The sequence below is a fragment of the Ctenopharyngodon idella genome, chromosome 14, assembly GCF_019924925.1.
Source record: "Ctenopharyngodon idella isolate HZGC_01 chromosome 14, HZGC01, whole genome shotgun sequence".
In the NCBI taxonomy this organism is placed as follows: domain Eukaryota; kingdom Metazoa; phylum Chordata; class Actinopteri; order Cypriniformes; family Xenocyprididae; genus Ctenopharyngodon; species Ctenopharyngodon idella.
The window spans coordinates 17,510,986-17,536,392 of NC_067233.1; the positions used below are offsets into that span (position 1 = coordinate 17,510,986).

The window sequence follows — 25,407 nt, forward strand, 5'->3', positions numbered from 1 at the left end:
TCCTGAACTGTTTATTAATGGAAATTCCCTGAAGATATAAGCAGCCAAGATGTACCCATTAGTGTTCATATCTGTGGTAGACGCAAATGTCAAACAGTTTCATCCTAAGGAAAGGTTTCTCACCGCGACTTAATTTGTAGTTGATCTCCAGCACTTGTGGTCCTCTTGCCCATATTCTCCACCTCCACACCCCCATCATCTTTACATCCCTATCCACCTCCACCTCCTCCTCATCATTCGCCTGCAATGACAGGCAGCATCCTCTTGTTTTCAAAATATGGCATGTGTTGTCTGAACCCCCCCATTACCATAAGCACAGTCACTCCACCCCCCCTTGCATGTACATGGCTGGTTGCTAGGCAACAAATATTCTGCAGGAGCGTGCGATTGGCAAAAGCCACTCGATTTTTATGGTGAGAACATAGGCGATAGAATACAGCTCTCCAGAACACACTCCATGACATGGTGAGGTGGAAAGAGCCAGTATGCAACCACATGCATGAATCCAAAAAGCCTGGAAAAAGCCTTCTTATATTTAACATTCAGCTTTATACTTGCATGCTGCTCAATAAAATTCAGAAAGAATATTAATTAGAAGATAACTTTTGTCCTGCATGACCTACATAGTCCTGCACTTTACACCAACTTGAGCATACTGTGATTTGTCTACTGTGACAATATAATGAAAATATAAGTAATTCCATATATTTCAAAAGAAAAACTAAAGTGTATCAAATGTTTTTGTTTCAGAGATCACAAAGACATTACTGTTGCACCCTTTTAGTGTCTTGTCTGCCAAAGTACATTTATTTCATTTGTGTTTTTATTACATAAGAGCCGTGTGTGACTTTTTTTTTTGAAGAAAACAAATCCTGGATTGTAATCACCATCATTTGCTTCTGATTATAAAGCTAGAGATACTTTGTCATTTCATTACCACTCACTGCCAGGTTGAGTCTGGTTTCCAGGGAAACTAAAAATCAGAAGCTTTCAGTACTCGCAGCCAAAGTGAAATCCAAGGACTACCATCCACTGAGATTCTTCTGGAAAACAAACCATCTACAGCCTGCCTCTTATTTTGAGCATCTAAAAGAGGAGCTTGGAGTGTGAAGACATGCTTTGGCTTTGAAAATATGGATACAGCTTTTGATCTGTTGTGCAGTTGAGGTATGTGTCGTTGGGGTGTTCTTTTTCAATAACGGTCTCATTGTGTCGTCGTAGTTTGGGTTTTAGAGGGTATTGTTACCGAGCAAGTTCTCTGTGTGTGGATGAACCGAATCAGACAGCGACCATGACATTATTAGATCTCTCTTTTTTAGAATGAAAAAAATAGGAATCGACTTATTAGCAACTGATACTAGTCTTCCTTTCATATGTATTGTAAGGCTGAAGTTTGTATGTAATTTTATGTAAAAAATAATTTCAAGAACAGAAATGATGATTTTTGTCAGTATCTGAGATCATTAAAAAAACAATCTGACTTGAATTGATTTTTATCTATTGTAATATGTTTTCAAAAATTAAAAAAATGAGTATGCTGTCATTAATGCATGTCAAGTGCCATTTTTTGATAATTGCACCCGCATTAATGCACTAATGCATTTATGTAAATGTTTTCCAGCAAAACTATCAGTGGTGTGAGACCGTGAAGCTCAGACATTTTACTTTCCCTCTCTCGGATCAACACAAACCCATCTTTAAACCCATGGAGGGTCCTGTTCTGACAGAAAGTGAAGTTTGGAAAGTTGGCTCAGGGACCAGCACAACTTTAAACACGGATGACACAAGTATTGACTATACGCCTCTTATGAAGGACACTGTTACTGATGAAAACCTGTCAAAGGCATCTGAAAACCCAGGGACCTCAATACAAGAGGAGATCTGCGGCAGCATCCAGGAGCAACCTGACCCAGAGGTTACATCAGATCAGATCAAGTCAGTAATTCCACATGAGCAGCGATTAGAAGAGGTTTTATCTTCCACTCAAACAGCAGTTGAGAGCAATGAGCCACCTGAGGCAGAGTGCAAACAAGAGAGGTGTGTTAACCAAGCAGAGGAACCAGCAGATAAGACGTGCTTGGCACCTGGCCGACAGAACCTTGACCAGGAGATTAACCAGGAGATCACCATACTGGTGACCAATCATGACTGTACATTGGAGGATGAGGAGGATGAAGAGTTTGGGGAGCAGAAAACTTCCAGCTGCCCTACTGAACCCGATACTGTCTCTTCCATTGAGGGTGGAGGAGCGACTAAGGAAGAGAGTCTCGATGGTTCCATCGTTGTGGTGAACATGATTGAGGTCAGTCAAGTTCAGAAGACCAGCGTGATAAGCAATGTATCAACTGAGCAGAATACCGCCACTAAAGAACCAAGATTGCCTGGAGATCCTGGGGATAGTAGCAGTGAGACAAACTCTGGAAGAAAATGTTCAAGCACCCCTCAGAAAACAGACGCAAGTAGCACACATGCTAACACAAGGGCCTCGGTGGAAGTGAATGTCTACAGTCTGAAAGATCAGCCCACACAGCCTGAAGATGTAGAAGTAAAACTGAAGAAAACCGAATCGACTGAATCCAGGGATGCCATTCGGCCCTCGCAAGAGACGCTTGGCTTGAATCGGTCACCTGGACGCACACAGCATGTGCAAACCCAGGTCAGTCTGGAAGTGATGTACCAATCAGTGGCCACCAGCCCCATGACTCCTCCCGAAGGCTCCGCAGCGTTCCTTTTTCCAACCACCTTTGGAAAACTCGCCAACAAGTGTAGTACAGAGGTGGCCGAGACCATACAGACCAAAGATGCTGAGTTGCAGGTGGGCTTGCAGGTGGAATTACGTTCGGTTGCCACAGCTCCCATGAGCCCAATCATTCTGACAGCACCTGAGGTTATCCCAGAGCCGGAACCACGTATTGGGGTGGTGCCAGAGGAAGTTCCAGAACCAGTTCAGGAGGTGAGCTGGGACGAAAAGGGAATGACTTGGGAGGTGTACGGTGCAGTGGTGGAGGTGGCAGTGCTGGGTACGGCCATCCAGAAACATCTGGAGAAACAGGTAAAGAAGCAAAAGAAACAACCTTCAGCTTTGCCTGCTCTGACAGATGTTTTGCCAGCGGATCTGACCGAAACATCTACAACGATGCCTTCCAGTCCTCCCCCCATGTCAGACCCTGGTGAAAGCAGCCCAGCCAAAGAACAAAGCGAAGAAAAGATAGTGCAGAGCGGCAGGCGTCGACAGAATCATTTTCGCCAGTGGTTCAGAAACGTCCGACGACCAAGTTGTTGTTCAAGACCACGTCAAGATGAGGAAAACTAAGAAAGGCATGACAGTTGAAACCACTTTAATAGTCCAAATGAGACAATCTCTCCCAGATTTGTGCACTTTGGCTGTGCACAGGATTGGGTTTTGTTTGATGATACGCCCCTTTAACATTCTTAAGACATTTGAAATGACTCGTACTGACACCTTGCCATAAGAAGCCCCTATATGGATAATCATCGTTTTTGGTTTGGTTTGATAAACTGCAAACAATTACAGTCGTCTTGATTTCTCTTTGCATTTTGGCTTTGAAATTGCTCCTTCCAGCTTTGTTGCTATGAGTGTATATTTGCTTGCTTCTGTCAAGACCGTGCTACCCTGATGTTGTTGTGGTCAGTGAGGATCACTTTTAAAGTGCCCTTTTACAATATTTTACACAAATAATTTTACCTTTAAAATTTATATATTTCAAACATGTATATGAATTTACCATGTATAGTTAAGGAGTGGTAGAATACATTTATAGAGTGACAGTACCAAGTACTGCGTATTAGACAAAAATGAACCTAGAAATTCTTGGTGTTTCAGGCAACATGTAATAGATGACGTCTCTGATTTTCCAACAGTGAAATGTTTGGTGTTCTTTATGGGTTTCAGATTCTTCTTTTTCTATTGGCTTTTGTATAACCCTGTAATATGAAATGGATTTGTCTTGTTTTTGCAGTTCAGCTCAGCACACCCGTAACGAACACACCTTCAAGCCTTACATTTTGTGTGATGTTTTGTGACTGTTGTGAGAGCTGTAAAGTGAATAGTTTTGAAATTAAATCATCTCTACAAGGGAAAAGTAAACACTTGATTTTGTCACTCATTTTGATAACATGATCAATTTTATTTGAGTAAAATAGCAAAAAAGAAAATTTTGGAACATATAACAATACACCATATATAGACAGTTTACGATATATACACCCTGGCCACCAATCTGGCTTAGCAAGATATGATTTTTTTTTTTTTTTTTGCTAACTTTGATCAGACCTAAACTAAGCAGGCAAGTGCCAGGTAATATTTGGCAGAGTAGACAAGCAGTTTTATACTTTAGTTTCTGTTGATGCAGCTTGTTTTTGTTCAGAGAGAGAAAATAATATAAACATTTAAAAAATCAACATTTTTTTAAAGAGTTCCATTCATCTGTACAACAAAACTTTATATAAAGGATTAAGTATTACATATTAGAGATTCCAAAAGAAAATGATGGAAAATAACAAAAATAATGAATTTTTTATTTTAGCCTAATAAAATTAGGCTTCAAAGACCACTTGTATTTAGTGCAATGAGAATGGTTCTTTCCCCAACATTTTTTTTTTTTTTTTTTTCTTTCCCCGACCAACTCTTAAATTTCAAAGTGCATTGTTGATACAGCATTCAAAGTCATGGGTTAACTTCAAAAGTCTTGTTTAGAGTTAGAGTTTGGTCAAATAGAATATAGTATGAAATTGTGTCTTTTCTCTTTTTTGGCAGAACCACATATAAAATGGCAGAAAGATGGAGGTCAGTGGTTGAATGTTAAAGATCAGTGGTGTCTATGGAAGGGTTTGCAAAAGTGAGGCTGTCTGCACCTCTCCTCTTCTCTCGCTGGGCCAATGCAGCACCCAAAGGCTCAATGTATGGAGATTCGCTCCTTTCGTCATCCTCCTCCTCTTCTTCCTGAATTGCCTACCGCACAACAGGAAACATAAGCACTCAAAACATACACAGCCAAAGAGCTTATAAATACTTCTCTTGCAATGTAAGTATATGCTTGGAATACTGTGGAATCCAAAAGTCTACGATCACACTGAAAATCTATGATTTAAATATCTTTAGGGATTTGAAAACTTTTAGGGTTTTGAAAAATGTAAAACAAAGAAACATTTTAAAGTAAAAAGAATAAGAAATATTTTAGATTTTACACAATTTCTGTCATTTTTAATCAAATTATTGACAATGTTGAATGCCATTGTGACAGATGGTCAGATGTTTTTGCTTTTACTGAAGCACAAGATACTCTTTGGATCTTCACAAGTTTGTGTAAAACCTGATGATCATGTTCTCCAGCGTGATTTGAGGAGTTCATGCAGTTTATGCAGTTTATTGCTTCACTTAAATTATGTTGATTTTCACTAGTGGTCTCAGACTTTTGCCCCCCCATGCACTGTGTATTATATTCATTTCAATAATACATTTACCATCATTGGCATAGTGTCTTTCTCTGTCATGGTCATATCAATGTTGTAGTCCAGGGAATTAAGGCTAAAACAGAACAGACACAGCACACACACATAATCAGAATCTCACAAAGCAACTCTTCTGTATGAAGTCATAAGTGACATTGTGGGGGAAAAAAGTTACCAGTAGAGACATTTTGGACCAGTTACATAGCTTGAAAGAAAATCAAAAACATGCTTCATTTAGCATGTGGTATAGCTTAGTGTGATTCTGAGAAATATGAGGTCACCGATATCACCACATCGTTTAACTAAAACTATTGCTAGTAAAACTAATAATCTACTATTACCCACAAATCAATACTTACAGATGTTCATCTGTCATGGAGGACAACAATAGATGCAGTAATGTGAAATTCCATGACAAGATAAACATGCAAACCCTTCCAGTGTAGGTCAGTGTCTTTCATCTTTTACAGCAGTTAGTTTTTGAATATGTAATCTGGTATCATATTGTCTAGATCATATCAGAGCAGGTGTGCATATGCATAAGATCACATTTTACCTCTTAATGTAAATATATGCAATCACAAACTGCCTGAGAGACCAGAAAAATTATGATATATTATGTAACTAATAGGGCTGTTAGTGTTTGATAATTTGTTATGATTAATAATAATAATGCAATTAAAAAAAGTGTCACATTTACTCATTAAAAAAAACATTATTAAGAAACTGATACTTTTATTCAACAAGGATGTATTAATTTGTTCAAAGGTGACAGTAAATACAATTATAATGTTATCAAAGATTTCTATTTCAAAATAAATGCTATTTTATTTATCAAAAAAAATCCTGATATATATATATATATATATATATATATATATATATATATATATAGCAGCACGACCATTTCCAATGCTGATAATAATAATAATAAAGAAAATGTTTATTGTGCATCAAATCAGGATGACACTGAAGACTGAAGCAATGATGCTGAAAATTCACAGGAATAAATACCATTTTAAAATATATTCAAATAGAAAAGTTATTTTAAATAGTAATAACATTTCACAACATTACTGTTTTACTGTATTTTTGACCAAATAAATGCAGCCTTGGTGAGCATAAGAGACTTCTTTCAAAAACTTAAAAAAAGCTTACCAACCCCAAACATTTTAACGATAGTGTGTGTCATTTTAATAAACGAACAGCCCTAGTAATTAAATAAATTATGGATAATTTAGCACAATTTCAAAATAGAATGACAATGACAAGATAAAATGAGTCACGTTTGTTGTGAGTCTACAAATCTGTTTCAGCAGTACAATATTGTGAACTTTCTTCTTTTCATAATTTTCTTCTATGCAAAATATATAATTTTTTACACTCTGTGAATCTCCAGCTTAGCGCTGATGTGTATAATGTAATGTCACGGTACCTCTCTCTGTCTGCGCTGGAGCCATCTTCATCAAAGCCAAGGTCTGTGGCTGTGTCGATATTCATATTCAGCACTGGGTTTGCTCTGTGGAATACATATCAGACAATCTCATGCACCAGTCTGCTGCTGAATGCCAGCTCAAAATAATATTATACTGGGCCAGCATTTTAGGCAGCTTGTTATGTCTCACCCTTCTTTGGTGTATTTGTTGGTTCCAGGAACAACAGGCCCGCTCTTCTGATTCTGTATGACCACTGTGGCTGCTGAGTTCATGGCTTTGGCTGCCTTTAGTTTCCTCTTGTAGCTAAAAGGTAAAAGAGACCAATACCGTTAAGTAGTATATGGAGTAACTCCTGTGTGTTTGTGCGTATGTGTGTGGAAGAGCTTTTTTTTTTTGTTGTTGTTGTTGAAACTAGTTAGCAGATTTGTACTGTTTGTGACCCAGACTGAGGTCAGAGGGTGTTCTATAATGCTGGCTCCATGCCTAATTGGAAATAGGTCTGACAGATGGAATCATGCAAGCTTACTGCATAGTACATACACCTTACATGACCTGCAATGCCTTCCTATCCAACTTCAGATGCATGACTGCTAACTTTAGCAACACAAATATTACAATCTAGCTTTAAAGTTTCTCAAAAGGTCAAATATAAATGAATGGTATACAGCAGAGACTGATAAGCATCATGCAAGCACAACAGTGAGTGTTTCTTTAATATCATTAAACTTTAATGGGTAATTCAGCAGTTCTTACTTCCTTCTGATGCACACAAGTGAGGTGGTTGTTACAACAAGAACGATCGCCAGTGCAGCCATCAAACCAATCATGATGAATACCTCTGTCTTGACTTCTGTAGTATCGGTAATTGTTGTCGACTGTTAAGGGAATTGAAAAGAATTAATTGAAAAAAAAAATTAAAGCTTAATTTTAATTTTCGGCCTTCATGCTTAACTTTTGAAATATCATAATTCAACAGGTGTTTTAAAAGGGAAATTATTATTTTTATTATTTGTTTTAGTTACTTACGATGCCAGTAAATCCAAGCTCAACTAGTTGGTATCCAAATTCCCTATAGACTTCCTCTGAATTCAGGATTGAGGTCACTGCATCATAGTCAAGAGCTGTGCCGTTTCTGAACACAAAATAAGCCTCCAAAATAGTCGTCTCTTCAGATCTGCAAAGGACATAACAAATTCTGCTTTCACTGTATGGAAACCACAGTTATTTTTGTATTATTTATATCATTTATAAATAATACAAAATATAGTATTATAAATTATAGTAATATTTACTATTATAGTGCTTATTAATATTCTGAATTTACATTTTATATTTTAAGCTTCTACAGTACTTGTACTTAGTTTGAGTAATTTTGATATTTCCCTTTTGTCATGTTAATTTTTTTATATTCAGCTTAATTTTATTTCAGCTTTATAGTAATTAGGTTTTTAGTATTAGAGTATTAGTACAGTATTAGTAGACTGGTAGGGTTAGAATAAGTTGAAATGTACTTGCGAAGTTACTTATAGTCAGTAGAATGTCTGTTGGAGGACCATCACAATAAAGAGTTAGCAGATATTAAGCAGACAGTCTACTAATACTCTAAAGAGAGTTAGTTGACATGTAGTTGCAAAGTTACTTATAGTCAACAGAATGTTCAAAAGGGACCATCAAAATAAAGTGTTACCGAAAAATCTTTAAATTATGAAAATGAATAAAGTTATGCTGGCCCTTTGTCAAAAATCAAATCTAGGATTTTCTGCAATTATGTGATACAAGGAAGCATTTGCTTAATAATGGTAGTACTGGCAAGACAGGACATCTACAGGGACTTTTGAGTCCCTTTTGGAGAAAAAATACAAACCGACTTGAATTCATTATTCTATGATGTACACGCCACCTGCTGGATCGTACAAATTCCAACATCGGAATAAGATGAAAAATCCAGATATTCCAGGTGTACATGTGTTTTGTGAGATTCTATGTATGTTTACTGTATGTATGCATAAATGGGGATGTGGATGGCAGAATCTTACCGTTGAGCACCCGTCTCACTAAACACATTAAAGAATTCCACCGTTGCTTTTGTAGCACTTGTCAGAATACTGTAAGAGATATATCACACACATTTATTCTTTGGCCTGAATTAAAGAAAAAAAAGTATTAAATAAATGAACTATAATCCTGATACATATTTCCTTACTTTCTGATTTTATGCAAATTTTCATTGACTTCAGACACAGGCGCATTAAATCTGAGACTGACTCTGTAGGATCTGTCAACTGTGAGAAGCTGCAAAACAATGCAATTAGAAATTGACCAAAACAAAATGAATTATTTATTTAATTGATTGATTAATTAATTAATTAAAGTGGTGAAAATGCCCTACCTCAACCACAGAGGTGGAATTGAGACCATCAGGGTTAGACGCCTGCACCTCAACCATGAACTTCCCTTTTTTATTACTATCCATATTCATCTGGGACCTGGAAATTATAATGAGGCATTTGCATGTTTACCTCAAGTTAGTTTCTTTGTGCCTTTTACAATCAATTGTATCCTCATTGAGGTGTAAAGCAATAAATTAGTTGTTTAATAAATTAGTTACATTTTGAATTGCAGAATTGACATTTTGACTTGACTTGAGATGTGACAATTTCTATTTTCTGATTCTCTTTTGACTTATTCAACGTGGTCAGACAAATTGTTTGATGTTCAAAAAACTCGTTGCATCTCACCACATAAGGACTTACAATACGGAATTACAAACAGGTTCCAAATTTTAATTTCTCACCTTATATGTGTAGAAAAAATTCCTTCAGCATCTTCCTGAGCGGGAGTGTCAGCGGTGAGAACCAAAACATCTGTGGAATTCCCTTCACTGCCGACAAAGACCACCTTGGTAACTGTAAAGGTGGTTTTCCTGTTATCTGGCTCTGTGTCTCTGTCTTTGGCCTTAAAGGGTTAAGAGGAAATACACACAGGGAAAATACTTTATAGAGACTTTGTATTCCGACATGAAAATTACCTAACAGTGGATAAATGTATATTACGGTACAAAGAGTGATAGATATAGAGACCTCTAATTGTAAATAAGTAAACTATCACACTTACATAAACTCTGGCGACAGATGTGCCCTGCTCTACTTTGTCAATGACTACAACTGGAGAAACATAAACATGTTAAAACTTTTTGAAAGCATATACATTTACTTTCTATGTTTTAAAACAAGGTCAAGATTACATTTTTTTTTTTAAATATAATTTTGTTTACCATAGAAATCCTGCATGACGACGAACTCTGGGGCGTTGTCATTGATATCCACAATATTAATGGTCACAGTCCCTATAAGCAGGTGAACAATATTTTATTAATATTTATTGCACTCAATACTAAAGGTACTGGTCAATATGAGAGAGGAGATGGGAAAATACATAAAATGTAAATGTGATACGTTTAACTTGAAGGAATAGTGCACCTAAAAATATTGTTCAAGTCCTATATTTTTCTTCATTTTTAGGGTTTGAAGTCAGTGATGACAAATGTGTGCCACATAACATGGCAAGTTTGACTATACATGATCAGAAATTAAATTTAAGAAGCGAAATGGAGCAAAAATTGGAAAATGAAAATTATAATCCCCTTTTTCTATGGAAAACATGTGCTGTGCTCCATGGAATAAAGAAATTTACAAACTAGGACATTTTGGAGGTGAGCTATTCCTTTAACAACAAAACATACTATGAAAAAAAAAATAATGCAGGAAAGAAAGACAGCACATTTTTAATGAAGGACAGGAAGAAGCAACAGAACGCACCTATACTACTGTTCTCCCCCTTCTCAGTTAGAAGATCCACCACCATGGCATTCAAGAACACTTTATCACATTTCTCATAGTCAATATCATAACTATTAATCGCCATCACATTGCCGTTACGCTCAACTTTGAACCACTCCTCGGGGCACAGCCCTACGGTGCCATTGCACTGGCACTCACTAGAAATAAGCTCATATTCTAGAATGTGTTTGGTGTCCACATCTTCGCCTTTGATTGTGTCCAGAGGCACTGGCAAAATGCTGTTCTCATTTACTCTCAGGGTCATGTCGGATGGGAATACAGGTGGAGTGTCATTAACATCATCCACTATCACTTCCACTTTAATCGTAACCCTGTTCTGACCCAAGTCCGCGGCCTCCACTGTCAGATCATAAGACTTGCGGTCACTTTCGTAGTCCAGCTCAACAGCGGGATCCACCGTGATGTTGCCCCTGTAACCTTCACTGAGAGCCTCAGAATATAAGATGAAACTCCCAAAACTGCCTTCAGTGATGCTGAAAATGATGCGATTATTGAAGTCTGTTTGGTCGGCGTCGTGAGCCAGCAGAGAACCAACCAATATGCCTAAAAGGGACAACAAGAAGTGTTGGTTTTCACAAGATATTTTGCAAATCACGTAGGTCTTGAAATTATTTTATAGATATGGAAATTATTTAAAATCATAATGAAATTTGTTCAGAAAAAGCACAACAATTTACTTGCCTCTTTCACTTTCCTTTACATGAAAGGATTTGGGAACAGGCTCCAGGAACTGTGGAGAATTATCATTGACATCCTGGGAAAAATACAAAGAAAAACAAATCATTAATTATATTATTGAATTATATTCAAATATATATATTTCTAAATCTATTTTCAAAAATTCATATAAATAAATTATGCCAAGGTATATACATTTAAATGTATACCGGCAAGTCACATTAATAAATGGTCAAATTCAGCTTAACTACATTTGTTTTGCAGGGGCACTTCCATGAAGTACCAGAGCTACATCTCTAACTATGTAAATGTCGGATTCTCACCTCAATGTTGATGGTCACATTGGCTGATGAGGAAAGGGAGGGTGTGCCCATGTCTGAAGCGACCACTATCAACTCAATCACACCATTTAGAAGAGGATCCATGGCCTCGCGATCCAACTGACCATTGTTTTTAAGCAAACCACTGTCCGGGTCTATGATGAAGTTACTACTGAATAAGCTGTTTTCAATGCGATACTGGATTTCGCTGTTTGGAGTCTTTGGCTCATCATTGTCTATAGCCTAACAAAAATTCAAAAATACGTCTTAGAAAATAAGGAGACATCCATTACATGGTAAATATATGGATAAAAGTGTCATACAGAACATTCTCACAATCTCTTTTCATCATTTCTGATGTCTATGCTGCTTTTTCAATCACAATTACATCTATAAAGTCACCTTGATTTGAAGCTCAAAATTGCTGTTCTCTTTTACATAGGCCTCATAAACTTCTCTGTTCATCTCTGGTGTCTGATCATTAATATCCTTAATTTCAATCATCACAACAGTGCTACCAGTCTGGTTGACTGAATCCAAGGCCTGCAGGGTGGGTGAGTAGGAATTGATGCTTTCCCTGTCAAGAAGCCTTCCATTTTTTACATAGACAGTTCCATTTGGATAGACATCAAAATACTGCTGCCTGATGTCAATTTGAGAAAAGAAAGAAAATAAATTTGAAGTCATCTTCATCTTTTTTATGCACCAGTATGATTGAAATACATCTAACCTGGAACGGTCACAAATTTAGCTAGAAACTTGCAATGACTAAGTAACTGAGTCATTTTGGCTTAACCAAATGATAGCTGACTGAATATTCAACATACATGCTTTCTGGCATCAATCTGTATGTGATTTTGCCATCATCCAAGGCATCTGCATCTGTTGCCTGTCAAAGCAGAACATTAGTGAGTGCAAGATACAATGAAACTTGCTCACCATGGCAAGGTAAACTGAGTAAACCGAAGATGCACTTACAGTAATGGTAGCCACAAAAGTTCCATCTTCACAGTGTTCATCAACAGCTTCATTATAAACCTCCTTAGGAAACTTAGGAAAGTTGTCATTTACATCATTGATGTTAATGGTGACAGAGGCCGTAGAGGTGAAGTCTTTACTGGCATCTTTAGCAATAATCTGGGAAGATATAATAAAGCATTAAAAATGCATGTTGTTATAATTTTGATTCAACAGTAGTTTTTTGATGAGTGAAGTACGTAATCTTTCTACAACAAACAAGTTTTCTAAACCTGAACCCCTTTGACATTGTTTAGGAAAAACAGATTGTTTAGGAAAGTCTTATTCTAAACTCACGGCATTGGTTGAGGTTAATATAGAGTAAGTAACATTTTAGACAAAAAATTTAAAGCTATTTTGTTCATTTTGGCTTCACCAACAAATAATAGTTTGGTTAAAATGTTGTGAACCATACAAGTGAAATTCAATGTAATGAACAAGTGAAATGACACAAAGACTGAAACATCCAATGCTTTTATACAAATATTTTTCGGTTGCACTTTATTTTACAATATGTGTACTTACAGTGCACTTACCTAAGAAAATACTGGGTAATATAAGATAACTTTAACAGGGGTTAAGGTTAGGTTTGGGAAAGGTTCAGGATTAGTACCTAGTTATTACCCAGTTATTGTAATAACTGTAATAGGTATATCGTATGTACATGGGGAACAGGACAGTAAAATAAAGTGCTACCATTTTTTTTAAAGGCTGCAAATTAGGTGGCTGAAAATAACTGTTGCATTATACTACTTGCATAAAGTTAATTGTTGTTGTTTAATGGCTTCATGTTTAATGGTTACAATCATAAATGCCACCCAGTTTAAAATAATCAAACATTTCCTGGTTTCCACATTGGTGCGATTAACTTGAAACAGTAAAGTCACCATTATTTGTGCTTGGAATGCTCTGTCATATCTGTAATTACTCTAAAAGTAATTTATCTTAAGTAGGCAAGATCCTTTTCTCTAAGCTGGGATGATTCTGGCATCGGTCAAAGTACCAGACCAGTTATATTATTTAGTTAATCTCCAGAAGCACACCTTCAAATACATACCTGAACAGACATAACTTTCTTCTTCTCATAATCAACAGCGGTAGGATCTTTTATTGTCACTTGTACAGAACTTTCTCCCAATCCGGAACTGGGACTGACAGAGAACGCATCTTTATCAGGTCCATCAAGTTCGAGATTAAACCTGCTGTTTTCCCTCTGGATCATAAATAAATTAATCATCAACACATAAAACAACATAATAGTCATCATTTCAATAAAACTGAAAAAAAGAAGAAAAAAAAAAAAAACGCCCACACACAGAAACTCCTCAGAGGAAACCATGCAAGTATTGTAACTACAGACCTGGTCTGGATCTTTGACTCCTATATTCAGTTCAGCTACTGCCAGTCCTGCAGATGAATGCTCATCAACATTGCCCGTGAAGCTGTTTTTCTTTGTGCAGGTTTCACCTTCACACTCATAAAATTCAGGGCCGTTGTCATTCTGGTCGCCAATAGTAATTGTTAGGTCTAATACTGTGCTCGCAATAACTCCATCCACATTAAGGTTTGTCTCACTTGCCTGAAGTACAGGAAGAAAAAAATAGAGAAAAAATAAAAAAGTTAATAGAAATCAAAGGTTATGATAGGTGCTTACAAGTTAAAGTTAAAAGTATATAGTGGCATTGGTTTGCCGTTAAATCTGATATTATAGTAACAGGATACCATCAAATTCAGTAGTCAGTAAACTCACCTTTATGTTCAGTACTACAGTAGCATCTATGTCCAGTAATTCCTCTCGGTCTATTTGAGTTTTGACAGATATTACACCAGTGTTCTCATCAATTTGGAACAGGTCTGGTGCATTAGTATCTGTGTAAAAGGACAAGAGACAAAAAGTCATTTAAGTGGCCCAGAAAAAGCTGTTTTATTAAGGGTGGTCCTTAAAGTAGCTGCCATATTATGACCACATGACCAGTCCAATACTACTTACATACTATATCTTAATTATTGGTGAAAGAGTGAATGGAGTATTTTTACAATGACATTTTAGAGACAAAATATAAATTTCCTCTTTCAAAGTTCAAGTGCATCTTTAAAATAAAAAATTCCAGCTGACTCACTTTCAATGCTGTAGCGGATCTTGTCGTTGACCCCAGTATCTGGATCTCTGGCTTTCACAGCGAAGACTGACTTACCCTGAGATGGAGCATATGGTGAGAGGTTCAAAGGTGAGAGATATTACACCAGTGGTTCTCAAATGTTTTTGCTTCCGGATCCAGATTTTACATTAGACATCAAGCGGTGCCCGAACACAGTACCAAAAATGTTTAGCTAACAAAGTTACACTGAAATTAATTAAATACTTGTGGGTGTGTCTTTATGTTGCTCATGTTGTGTTTTTATTTATTTATTGCATTTTATTTTATATATAATTTTATTATTTGCATTTAGCACTGATTTTTGCACTGTGACGCACAAGTAGAGAAGTATAGCATTTCAAAATTAATAATAAAAAAAAAAAGAAACACCACTCACCACATCTGAATTCTCCTCAACACCAATAAAGTTAGGTAAATTCAGAAATTGTGGGTTGATATCCGGCACATCTTTAACTGTAATGAATGCATATGCTGATGTGGATTGAACCACGTGTGTGCCATTCAGTTCTCCACCACCATCCTGACAAAAACCAATGAAAACTTAGCAAATGACACAGTAAATGTATGTAGATTTTTCAGATATTTTCCCTCAATCATTTTTTTTTTAAAAACAGCCCATCACGTATCTAAATATGTTTACTTCATAAATATATACTCACAGATGCATTGATTAGTATCTGATAGAAAGGGCTTTGCTCAGTGTAGTTTAAAGTTCCGTCCAGGACAACAATTCCAGTGGTCGCAGAAATTGAAAACAGGTTAGCCACATCATTTGGTACCACCTAAGACAAACATACTGTGTTATGAATACAACTAAAGTGAGATGTGAGAGTGAAAATGCAATTTATGCCATGAAAGGGAACATACTTCATCAATTTTGTAGAACACATTAGAAGCGGTGCCAATATCTTTATCTGTGGCATTTGCTCTGAATAGTGTACTGTTCACAGCTACATTCTGAAGGAGGGAATAGGAAAACATCATATATAAACGTGAAAAAACATCTCAAACTACAGTGAATAAATAAACTGACACACATAGTCAATTCCCGAAGATCTCTCTTTGCTCAGAGGGTAAAGTTAAATTGGAGCAGATTACAGACAGAATTAGCACAGCTCACATTCACACAGGATAAACACCATCACAGCTTGTAAACCTCAACTCCTTTTAAACGATTAGTTCGTTCAGCCATCATTTACATACACTCATGTTGTCCTAAACCCATTTGACTTACTTTCTTCCGCAGAAGATGCAGTTCAATCTACTTGTCACTCATTCAATTAAACTGAAGACTGAAACTTTCAAGCTTCAAAATGGCACCGTATGGCACCATATGACTCAATGGCACCATAAAAAGTATCATAAAAGTGGTCTACGGTATCAGTCATACAGACTTTTCATACACTACATTTTCTACACTTAAATTTCATTCTACACTCATAATATTCCAATGAAGTGAGTTGTTTAATTTTGCATGCAAGTTGAACTGACTCAAAAACAGGAGGATTTGTGAATGAATCATGGATCAACCAGAAAGTTTGCAAAATAATGATTAGTTCACAAACCAGACAGATCTAGTTCTCAAGATAAACTTTGCAAACCATTTAATTTTGTGAATCAACCATTTTAGGTCAGACAAAAGGATGTTTAGTTTACGAATCCGACAGGATATAGGCAGTGCTGGGTAGTAACTGATTACATGTAATCTGGATTACGTAATCAGATTCCAAAAATTAAGTAGTTGTAATTAGATATATTACATTTTACAATACTCGTAAACAGACTACAGTTATTTTTCTGTTGATTACATGATTACATGTTGTTCTCACAATGGCAGTAAATTATTCATAATTCAGCCCCTGATGAACACATGAATTATTATTTGAATTATCACTCAGTGAGTCATTAATTAACCATATATTACTGTCTTTGGAAGGCTTTTGTCTTTCAAACACATTAAAATGTACGAATTCATGTCATTTCAGATTTACATGCAATGCAGGGATTCCCTAAAGTTTTATGTCAGCTGAACCTCTTTGCCCTAATATATTTACTTGAAGAAAGCCCTTAGATTTTAAGTTAATAAGTTAGGCCAATAATAAAATTAAGTCTATAATAGTAATAATAATAAAATATTCACGGTTCTCTGATGTCGGTTAATGGTCAGATGCAGGTAAACTAAGGTAAAATTCTTTTTAATTTTTTTAGTAAATGTTTTAAGTTATTTTAAAATTATTTATTTTAATTTTACATTTTTATGACTTATTACTTTTCAATAAACTCACAAACCTAAATATCATGCCATAGATCTAAGTGTATGCTATAATCAACACTTTTCACAATTAGTTAACCTTGAGAGCTGTAATAGTAAAACAATGCTAAAAGTTTTCGAGAGAGTAATAGGCTCCTTTGCTATTTCAGATGCAAAGATGTTAGCCAATCACAGCAGTGGGCGTTTACACTGAAGTCTCACAGCAGACACGCCCATTAAAACAGAGAGTTCAAATAAGAGGGCTAAAATCAGGGTAGGAAAATGCCTTTTATATCTAAATTATGACAATCTTTGATGTAAAAGCATACTAACATTATAAATGCACCCCTGAGATTATCCTTTTCAAATCAATGTGATAAACGAGTTGGCCAAAAGTAATCTAAAAGTAATAAAAAGTAGTCCGAATACATCACCTAAAATGAGGAATCTAGAGTGCATAACTACAGTTTTTGTCAAGTAATTTGGAATCAGTAAACTATAACAATTTGTAAGTATGTAAGGGATAATCCACGGCTAGCCACGGATTATCCCACTTATACCTTGGTTATTTGCCAAGTTAAAAACAAGTTCAAGCTGTAACTGATGTTTACAGTGTAATTTTTTTAAATGTGGATTATCCCTTACATATATTACACCACAGGATAAAGTGCTCACGATAAACTCACCTCTAGGACCTCTACGTTGTAGGGCAGGCCATGGAATACAGGTGCGTTATCATTAGCATCATCCACAATAATATAAATGACTTTTATCACCTGAAAGGGCAGAGATACATGTTAGGATACAGAAAAGATCATTTTTCTGACCATGGTAATACTTTCATATTTCTAACTTACGTCCGCATAAACACCATCATTCACCACAGCATCTATGTTTAAGAGGGGTTTTGTCTGATATAAGAAAACACATACATATACAAAGTTAACTGATTGTCTTTTATGAAGAGTAACTGTTATAAAATAATAATTCCCAAATAATTCCCAATTGTTGTCCTTCATCTCAATTCAGTTATAGTAGACAGACTCTTAACTACCTCTCTGTCCAGCAGATTGTTGATTGTGACTGCACCAGTGTTTTTGTTGACGTTAAAAAAACTAGAGTCTGTTCCTCTGATATCATATGTTAGAATGTCACCATCCGGATCAGATGCAATGATTTGAAATGCAAATGCACCTGTCAGGTTAATAAATCATTAGGAAAGTGTTGCATTCAGGCATAGAAAAAAATTTATGCAAAATAAGGCTCATTGAGCTTAACAGATTGAAACTAGGGCTGATGTACAGACCTTTTTGAAGATCTTCTCTCACGTTTACCGTATTCATGTTAATCTCAGGGACAGAATTACAATACGCTGCAGAAAACATAAATATGAACCAGCATGTGAGTCATAAGAAAGCAATTCTAAGAAGAAAAAAAAAAGGTATTTAAAAGAACCAATTTGTGAATTATTCTCAGTAAATAACAGTGAAACTTTATCACATTGGCTTTTCTCTACTCAAGACTGTATCATAATTAGATTTGGACTTTGAGCTAGTGCAGTATAACAAGTTACAACTTTTTGATCGATGAAATGGACACTGATTGATTCTCAGATAGGCCTACTCACCAGAGGCTAAAAAAGTGAAAAGGAGAAGTAAAGGTGTCCCCATCTTCCCCATGTCTGTCTGTAAGGCTGTAATATCAAAGAAATAAAACACAAATTCACCAAATCAAAATCAAATATTTCCACCTCTAAAAAGAGGTAACTTTGATTATTTTATAGTGGTTTATTTTACAAATGTTATGAAACAGAAAACAATTCTTAAAAAGAAAGCACATTTAAGACTTTAAGACTTACATTTCAAGCCCTGGAATGGTTGAATATCATAAATAACACACTTGCACTGATTTTTCATTTAATATACCAATAACTATGTAAAATCACTGATTATTTCTTTTTTAAAATCTCAAATATTTCTCCTTAGATTTGTCAAGACATCATAGTCTGCAATCAAAATTGAAAGAAATCTCAGTACAAACCCATCATTCATGAAAAAGTATCTATGAGAATTAAAGTTTATTCCAAATAGGCTATTGCTCTAAATAGCAGTAACTGAATATCAATATATATATAATAAGAGAAAAATGATATGGCTTATGAAGACTTACCGTGCCCAATCTGCTCTATTCCAACAAGTGCCGTTCTTCAAATGAGGGAACAATATGAGACCTTTGGCTAGTGCATCACCGGCTATTACTGTCCTTCAGTTGTAAACGTTAATCATTAGCAACACAGGGGAGAAATGTCTTCTCACCCTGTAGACAAAGCTGCTTAGTGGCACCACAGAATCAGATCCTAAAACAGTGCTCAGAGAATGGTTTAGCAGAACAGCAAGTCTGGGTAGGCAAACAAATGTCACAACAGATTATGTCTAGAATAATCCAGTCCATTCACACATTAATTCAGCAACTCATGAGCAAACTCAAAGACACAAGATTAATGAAGGCTGGAATAGAAAATGACTGGGGTTAAAGATTTTTTTTTTATTATACCTGATTAGATGAGATCATAAAAGCTGAAAGAATCCAGAAGATGAGAACATGGCTCACCACCTTTTCTAGTTGTTTCTAAGTGTTTATATGACATCTACTTTGAACCATGTGTCCTCAGATCCAGGTTTTATTTTCTGGCTCTTTCTTGGCATCACCCCAGCGAGCTGGACATAACGTGGTCTGAGAGATTCCAGGGAGCAAATGAGTTCTTTAGCTATTCAAGAACCTTCCTACCCTCTGCCAGGCTCTAATGAACCCACTTCCCTCGTGGGCCTTCATAATTAATGAGAGAAAGACAAAAGATTACTCTCCCCTGGGGAGAATCTTTACTGCTAGCAAACAAAAACAATGGAGGAACTTTCTCCTGGGAATGACAGAAAAGCTTGTGTTTGTTTGTCCCTAATTGTTTGGTGTTTACCATACTGGACATGCTGTGGAATGAGGGATCAAACTAAAACCCCTAGAGCCCTGAAGATCAACAAATCCTAAAGTAAATTCTATTAAGCAGCAATGACAGCAACATTATGCTCTGTTTAACCCGATCTGTACGTATTTTATGAGGTGGCCAATTTACGAGTGAGGTCGTACGAATTCGTAAGTTTTTTGCTAAATCGTACGTATTTTATGAGTTGCCAAATTCGTATGAATTCGTACAAATGACCTACCCCTAACCTCGCCCTTAAACCAATCATCACCGAGGTTTAGACAAATTATATGAATTCATATGAGTGAGGTCGTACAAATTCATACGAATTTGCTGCCTCATAAGATACGTACAAATTAGTCATGAGATAGCATTGGCTCTATTTTAACTTTATCGGTGCTTTATGCACTCTATATATATATATATATATATATATATATATATATATATGACACACACAATAAATGTAATAAAAGCCTAAATTAAATCTGCTCGTCATATAAAGTGATTGAGTCTCTTCAGAAAATTTGGACTAAACCGCTCAATTCATATAGATTTGTTTTAAGATGTCTTCATGAACTTTTTGAAGCGTCAAATTGGTAGTTTCGTAGGCAATGGGAGGACAAATAATTACATTTGTGTTCCAAAGATGAACAAAAGTCCTACGGATTTGGAACGATATGAGGGTGAATAATTAATGACAGAATTTTCATTTTTGGGTGAACTATCCCTTTAATATCTATCTATCTATCTACAGTATATATGTGAGTGTGTGTGTGTGGGTGTGTGTACTCTTAAAAAAGATTCAGTTGGTTTCTATATTGAACCCTATGGTTGTTGACTCAATTTTAAAGAACGCTTTATGCCAAAAAGGTTCTGTATATAAGAAGACATGTCTTAAATGATTGCATTACTTTCATGTTTAACAGGTTATTTCATTTTTTTCTAGTGATATAAAGTATAAAGGGTTAATATAAATAAAGTGTTAGTATAAAGTACAAACCCGATTCCAAAAAAGTTGGGACACTGTACAAATTGTGAATAAAAAAGGAATGCAATGATGTGGAAGTTTCAAATTTCAATAGTTTTTCAGAATACAACATAGATGACAAATCAAATGTTTAAACTGAGAAAATGTATCATTTTAAGGGAAAAATAAGTTGATTTTAAATTTCATGGCATCAACACTTCTCAAAAAAGTTGGGACAAGGCCATGTTTACCACTGTGTGGCATCCCCACTTCTTTGTCTGCAAACGTCTGGGGACTGAGGAGACAAGTTGCTCAAGTTTAGGAATAGGAATGTTGTCCCATTCTTGTCTAATACAGGCTTCTAGTTGCTCAACTGTCTTACGTCTTCTTTGTCGCATCTTCCTCTTTATGATGCGCCAAATGTTTTCTATGGGTGAAAGATCTGGACTGCAGGCTGGCCATTTCAGTACCCGGATCCTTCTTCTACGCAGCCATGATGTTGTAATTGATGCAGTATGTGGTCTGGCATTGTCATGTTGGAAAATGCAAGGTCTTCCCTGAAAGAGACAACATCTGGATGGGAGCATATGTTGTTCTAGAACTTGGATATACCTTTCAGCATTGATGGTGCCTTTCCAGATGTGTAAGCTGCCCGTGCCACACGCACTCATGCAACCCCATACCATCAGAGATGCAGGCTTCTGAACTGAGTGCTGATAACAACTTGGGTTGTCCTTGTCCCAGTTTTCCAAAATAAACTTCAAATTTTGATTCGTCTGACCACAGAACAGTTTTCCACTTTGCCACAGTCCATTTTAAATGAGCCTTGGCCCAGAGAAAACGCCTGCGCTTCTGGATCATGTTTAGATATGGCTTCTTTTTTGACCTATAGAGTTTTAGCCGGCAACGGCGAATGGCATGGTGGATTGTGTTCACCGACAATGTTTTCTGGAAGTATTCCTGAGCCCATGTTGTGATTTCCATTACAGTAGCATTCCTGTATGTCATGCAGTGCCATCTAAGGGCCCGAAGATCACGGGCATCCAGTATGGTTTTCCGGCCTTGACCCTTACGCACAGAGATTGTTCCAGATTCTCTGAATCTTTGGATGATATTATGCACTGTAGATGATGATGATAACTTCAAACTCTTTGCAATTTTTCTCTGAGAAACTCCTTTCTGATATTGCTCCACTATTTTTCGCCGCAGCATTGGGGGAATTGGTGATCCTCTGCCCATCTTGACTTCTGAGAGACACTGCCATTCTGAGAGGCTCTTTTTATACCCAATCATGTTGCCAATTGACCTAATAAGTTGCAAATTGGTCCTCCAGCTGTTCCTTATATGTACATTTAACTTTTCCGACCTCTTATTGCTACCTGTCCCAACTTTTTTGGAATGTGTAGCTCTCATGAAATCCAAAATGAGCCAATATTTGGCATGACATTTCAAAATGTCTCACTTTCAACATTTGATATGTTATCTATATTCTATTGTGAATAAAATATAAGTTTATGAGATTTGTAAATTATTGCATTCCTTTTTTATTCACAATTTGTACAGTGTCCCAACTTTTTTGGAATCGGGTTTGTATGTTTACTTTTTCACAATTTATCTGTGGCAAATTTGTGTTGCCTATGACAATATATTAAGTCCAAATAGAGCAAAATAGATAAATATATAAAAGCTGCTAAAAAATGTAAATGGAGTAAGAAATATGTGAACAAACAAATCACTATCCCAGTAGTAACTATTGCTAACAATTTGCACATTTTTGTCATTGAAGTCTATGGTTCAGGTATCAGCTATTCATTTCTGACCATAAAAAATGCTGTGATAGAATAGTACATTAAAATACAATAAAATATCTCTCATAAATCTGTTTACTGGTACTCATTTTGTTAAATGTGACCTGTTCATGCCACATGTATTGCAGTAAACTAATATGCCATCCTAATCTTATCATTTTAGACTTTGGTTTATGACCTCGCACAGTGATGTGAAATGGGTGAGGCCCCGTGATCATGCATCCTAAAACACACGTCTTTAATGATATGCACATTGTATAATTATGCTGGGAAATGAAATTATGTTTACAGGCATCATGTCATAATTTTTACTGTAATAACAATAAGTATGTGCAATAAGTTTTGGTTTGTTTATTATACACATGAACACTGTTTAGTCAATCATTTATAGAATAGCTTTCCGTGACAATAAAGTGTTTTCTCATTTATTGCTGTCAACAGTGCAGCCATCTCACTAAGCAACGGTTCTGAAAAGTATGGACTAACACCCTATTATTAGATAATCCTGTTTAAGAAAATAGGCTACACAAAATAAATAAACAGACAATAAGCCAGGCTCAAAAAATGTATTTTATGAGCCTGAACAATATAGAACATTCTAAAATGTAGATGGTGTTTTCATATGATTTATAGAAGAGATAGACCCTCACTATAATATGTTATAGACTGTGTAAATACATTAAATAACTTTGTAACATCTTGTGTTTATGAAGAAACAATGCGAGAATTGCATGATGGTGTATCGTGTGTCATCATCTCAGGTAGTGTTTGCTGTTCCTCGTTTGGCCAGTAGAGGGAGACAAAGCAAAGCACATTCTAATCATAGACTGGCATTTACGTAATGTGACCCTGATTAGTTTTTCCATAATGGATGCAAGGAATCAAATTGATGATGACATATGCCTCCTTCATGACGCAAACAGCTTTAATAAGAAAATAGAGCACAGGTAATGTCATCATCATCGTTATGAAGTAAAAAATAAACCAGTCAGCGATCTATTTTTGTCATTGAGGATGCCTGACGAGGATTTGAGCTTTTATTAATTTGTATTCAATGTGGAGAATAGGATAATGGCACAGTCTATGCAATGACCTAACCATAGCCCTGTGATCTTGTTAACCGAGACTTGACATTGGGAGTTCATGAGGACAAACTCATACAGTGTTTACGGTAGAGCAACTGTGGCAAGCCGTTTTAACATGTATTCCTTACCAACTAGTGTTGGGGGTAACGTATTACAAGTAACTTGAGTTACATAATCAGATTACTTTTTCAAGTAACTAGTAAAGTAATGCATTATGCAATAATGGTTATTGTAGTTCTAAACTAAATGCGAGCATGCACTTGCACAAACGCATTCAGTATTCCTCAAAATGAATAAAAACAGCGAAATGCAATCTCAGAATTTTATGCAAACCTGTAATAATTAACTATATTAAATTACACAAATATACTTTATGTATTTAATCTCACTTTATGTCTTTATGTATTTAATCTCACCCAAACCCAGTTTTTGCTGCTTACCTTCAGTGATCTAATATAACCATACTAATAAGCAAAAATTACTTAAGATTAGATTTAGAAATGAGAGTGTTGAACTTCCTTCTCCTGTATCCGATTCTTCTTTAATCCAGAGTGGCAGCACAGCTGAAAGATTTGTTTGAGCTGCGCCCTCTACTGTACAGGTGTAAATTTGCATTTCCTTCAGCCTGAGGCTTATTAATTTCACTTTTGGTGTGAAAGGGCCTTAACATTTGCCAAAAATAGAACTTTTTTGTTGTTATTAAAAAACAAACAAGCAAGCCCGGCCCAGGTGAGAAAAAGTAATGCAAAAGTAATGTAATGTCACAAATTACTTTTCATAAAAAGTAAATAAAGCAATTAGTTACTTTTTTGGAAGAAGTGACGCAATATTGTATTGCATTATTTTTAAAAGTAACTTTCCCCAACACTGTTACCACCTATCCGTTTAGATTCTTACAAGAGTGCCGTACAAGTCCTGAAAAGTGAAGCCAAAGCGTGGAGGTGCGTCGCCCATATTTTTTTATGGTTTCTTACATTTCAGTCCATGGTATGGTTAAATATCATATATAACATCCCCTTGCATTGATTGTTCTTTCAATATACCTAAGTGAAATTCACACATAAAATCATAAAACAGCAAAGAGATTCAACATAGAGGAACGAAGACTACAGTACTTTTTAAATTAATGTTAACAATCCTAATAGTCTCCATCTAACAAATAAATACTAGTACATAATTATTAAATTGTTTCTATCTACTCTAACTTTTTCTAACCTTTCTTAGTAACACAACTGCTTGTCATTTGTTTACATGTCACAAGTCAGAATGACTATAGTTCAGTAAAAAAAAAAAAAAATCTAGTTAACAATTGGAATAGGCCTAACTAGTAATGAATAGTTAGTGACACTGAAAATGACACTAGTTGGATAACTA

General features: G+C 35.9%; 2 protein-coding genes across 3 annotated transcripts; one reads left to right on the plus strand and one right to left on the minus strand.

The window, feature by feature from the left end:
- The first annotated feature begins 909 nt into the window (after positions 1 to 909).
- On the plus strand, positions 910 to 4,286 carry LOC127494558 (G protein-regulated inducer of neurite outgrowth 1). Its single transcript, XM_051860545.1, has 2 exons — positions 910 to 1,167; positions 1,622 to 4,286. The coding sequence occupies exon 2, from the start codon at positions 1,706 to 1,708 to the stop codon at positions 3,311 to 3,313; it is 1,608 nt and encodes a 535-aa protein (XP_051716505.1). The 5' UTR covers positions 910 to 1,167; positions 1,622 to 1,705; the 3' UTR covers positions 3,314 to 4,286.
- Positions 4,128 to 19,456, minus strand: cdhr2 (cadherin related family member 2). 2 transcript variants are annotated; one of them, XM_051860543.1, is made up of 31 exons: positions 19,363 to 19,456; positions 18,821 to 18,886; positions 18,500 to 18,565; positions 18,248 to 18,387; positions 18,051 to 18,104; positions 17,880 to 17,969; positions 15,810 to 15,899; positions 15,602 to 15,724; positions 15,319 to 15,462; positions 14,904 to 14,979; positions 14,534 to 14,652; positions 14,144 to 14,362; positions 13,841 to 13,996; positions 12,745 to 12,903; positions 12,594 to 12,655; positions 12,169 to 12,409; positions 11,770 to 12,009; positions 11,450 to 11,522; positions 10,727 to 11,311; positions 10,183 to 10,254; positions 10,023 to 10,072; positions 9,703 to 9,863; positions 9,298 to 9,394; positions 9,112 to 9,200; positions 8,945 to 9,013; positions 7,935 to 8,082; positions 7,662 to 7,783; positions 7,098 to 7,211; positions 6,908 to 6,991; positions 5,485 to 5,548; positions 4,128 to 4,972 (listed from the first exon to the last, which is right to left on the minus strand). In XM_051860543.1, exons 2-31 carry the CDS (start codon positions 18,870 to 18,872, stop codon positions 4,823 to 4,825), a joined length of 3,909 nt encoding a protein of 1,302 aa, XP_051716503.1. In that variant the 5' UTR covers positions 18,873 to 18,886; positions 19,363 to 19,456; the 3' UTR covers positions 4,128 to 4,822. The 2 variants fall into 2 exon arrangements, with proteins under 2 accessions (XP_051716503.1, XP_051716502.1); XM_051860542.1 differs by lacking the exon at positions 19,363 to 19,456 and adding an exon at positions 19,052 to 19,229.
- Between the last annotated feature and the right edge of the window lie 5,951 nt (positions 19,457 to 25,407).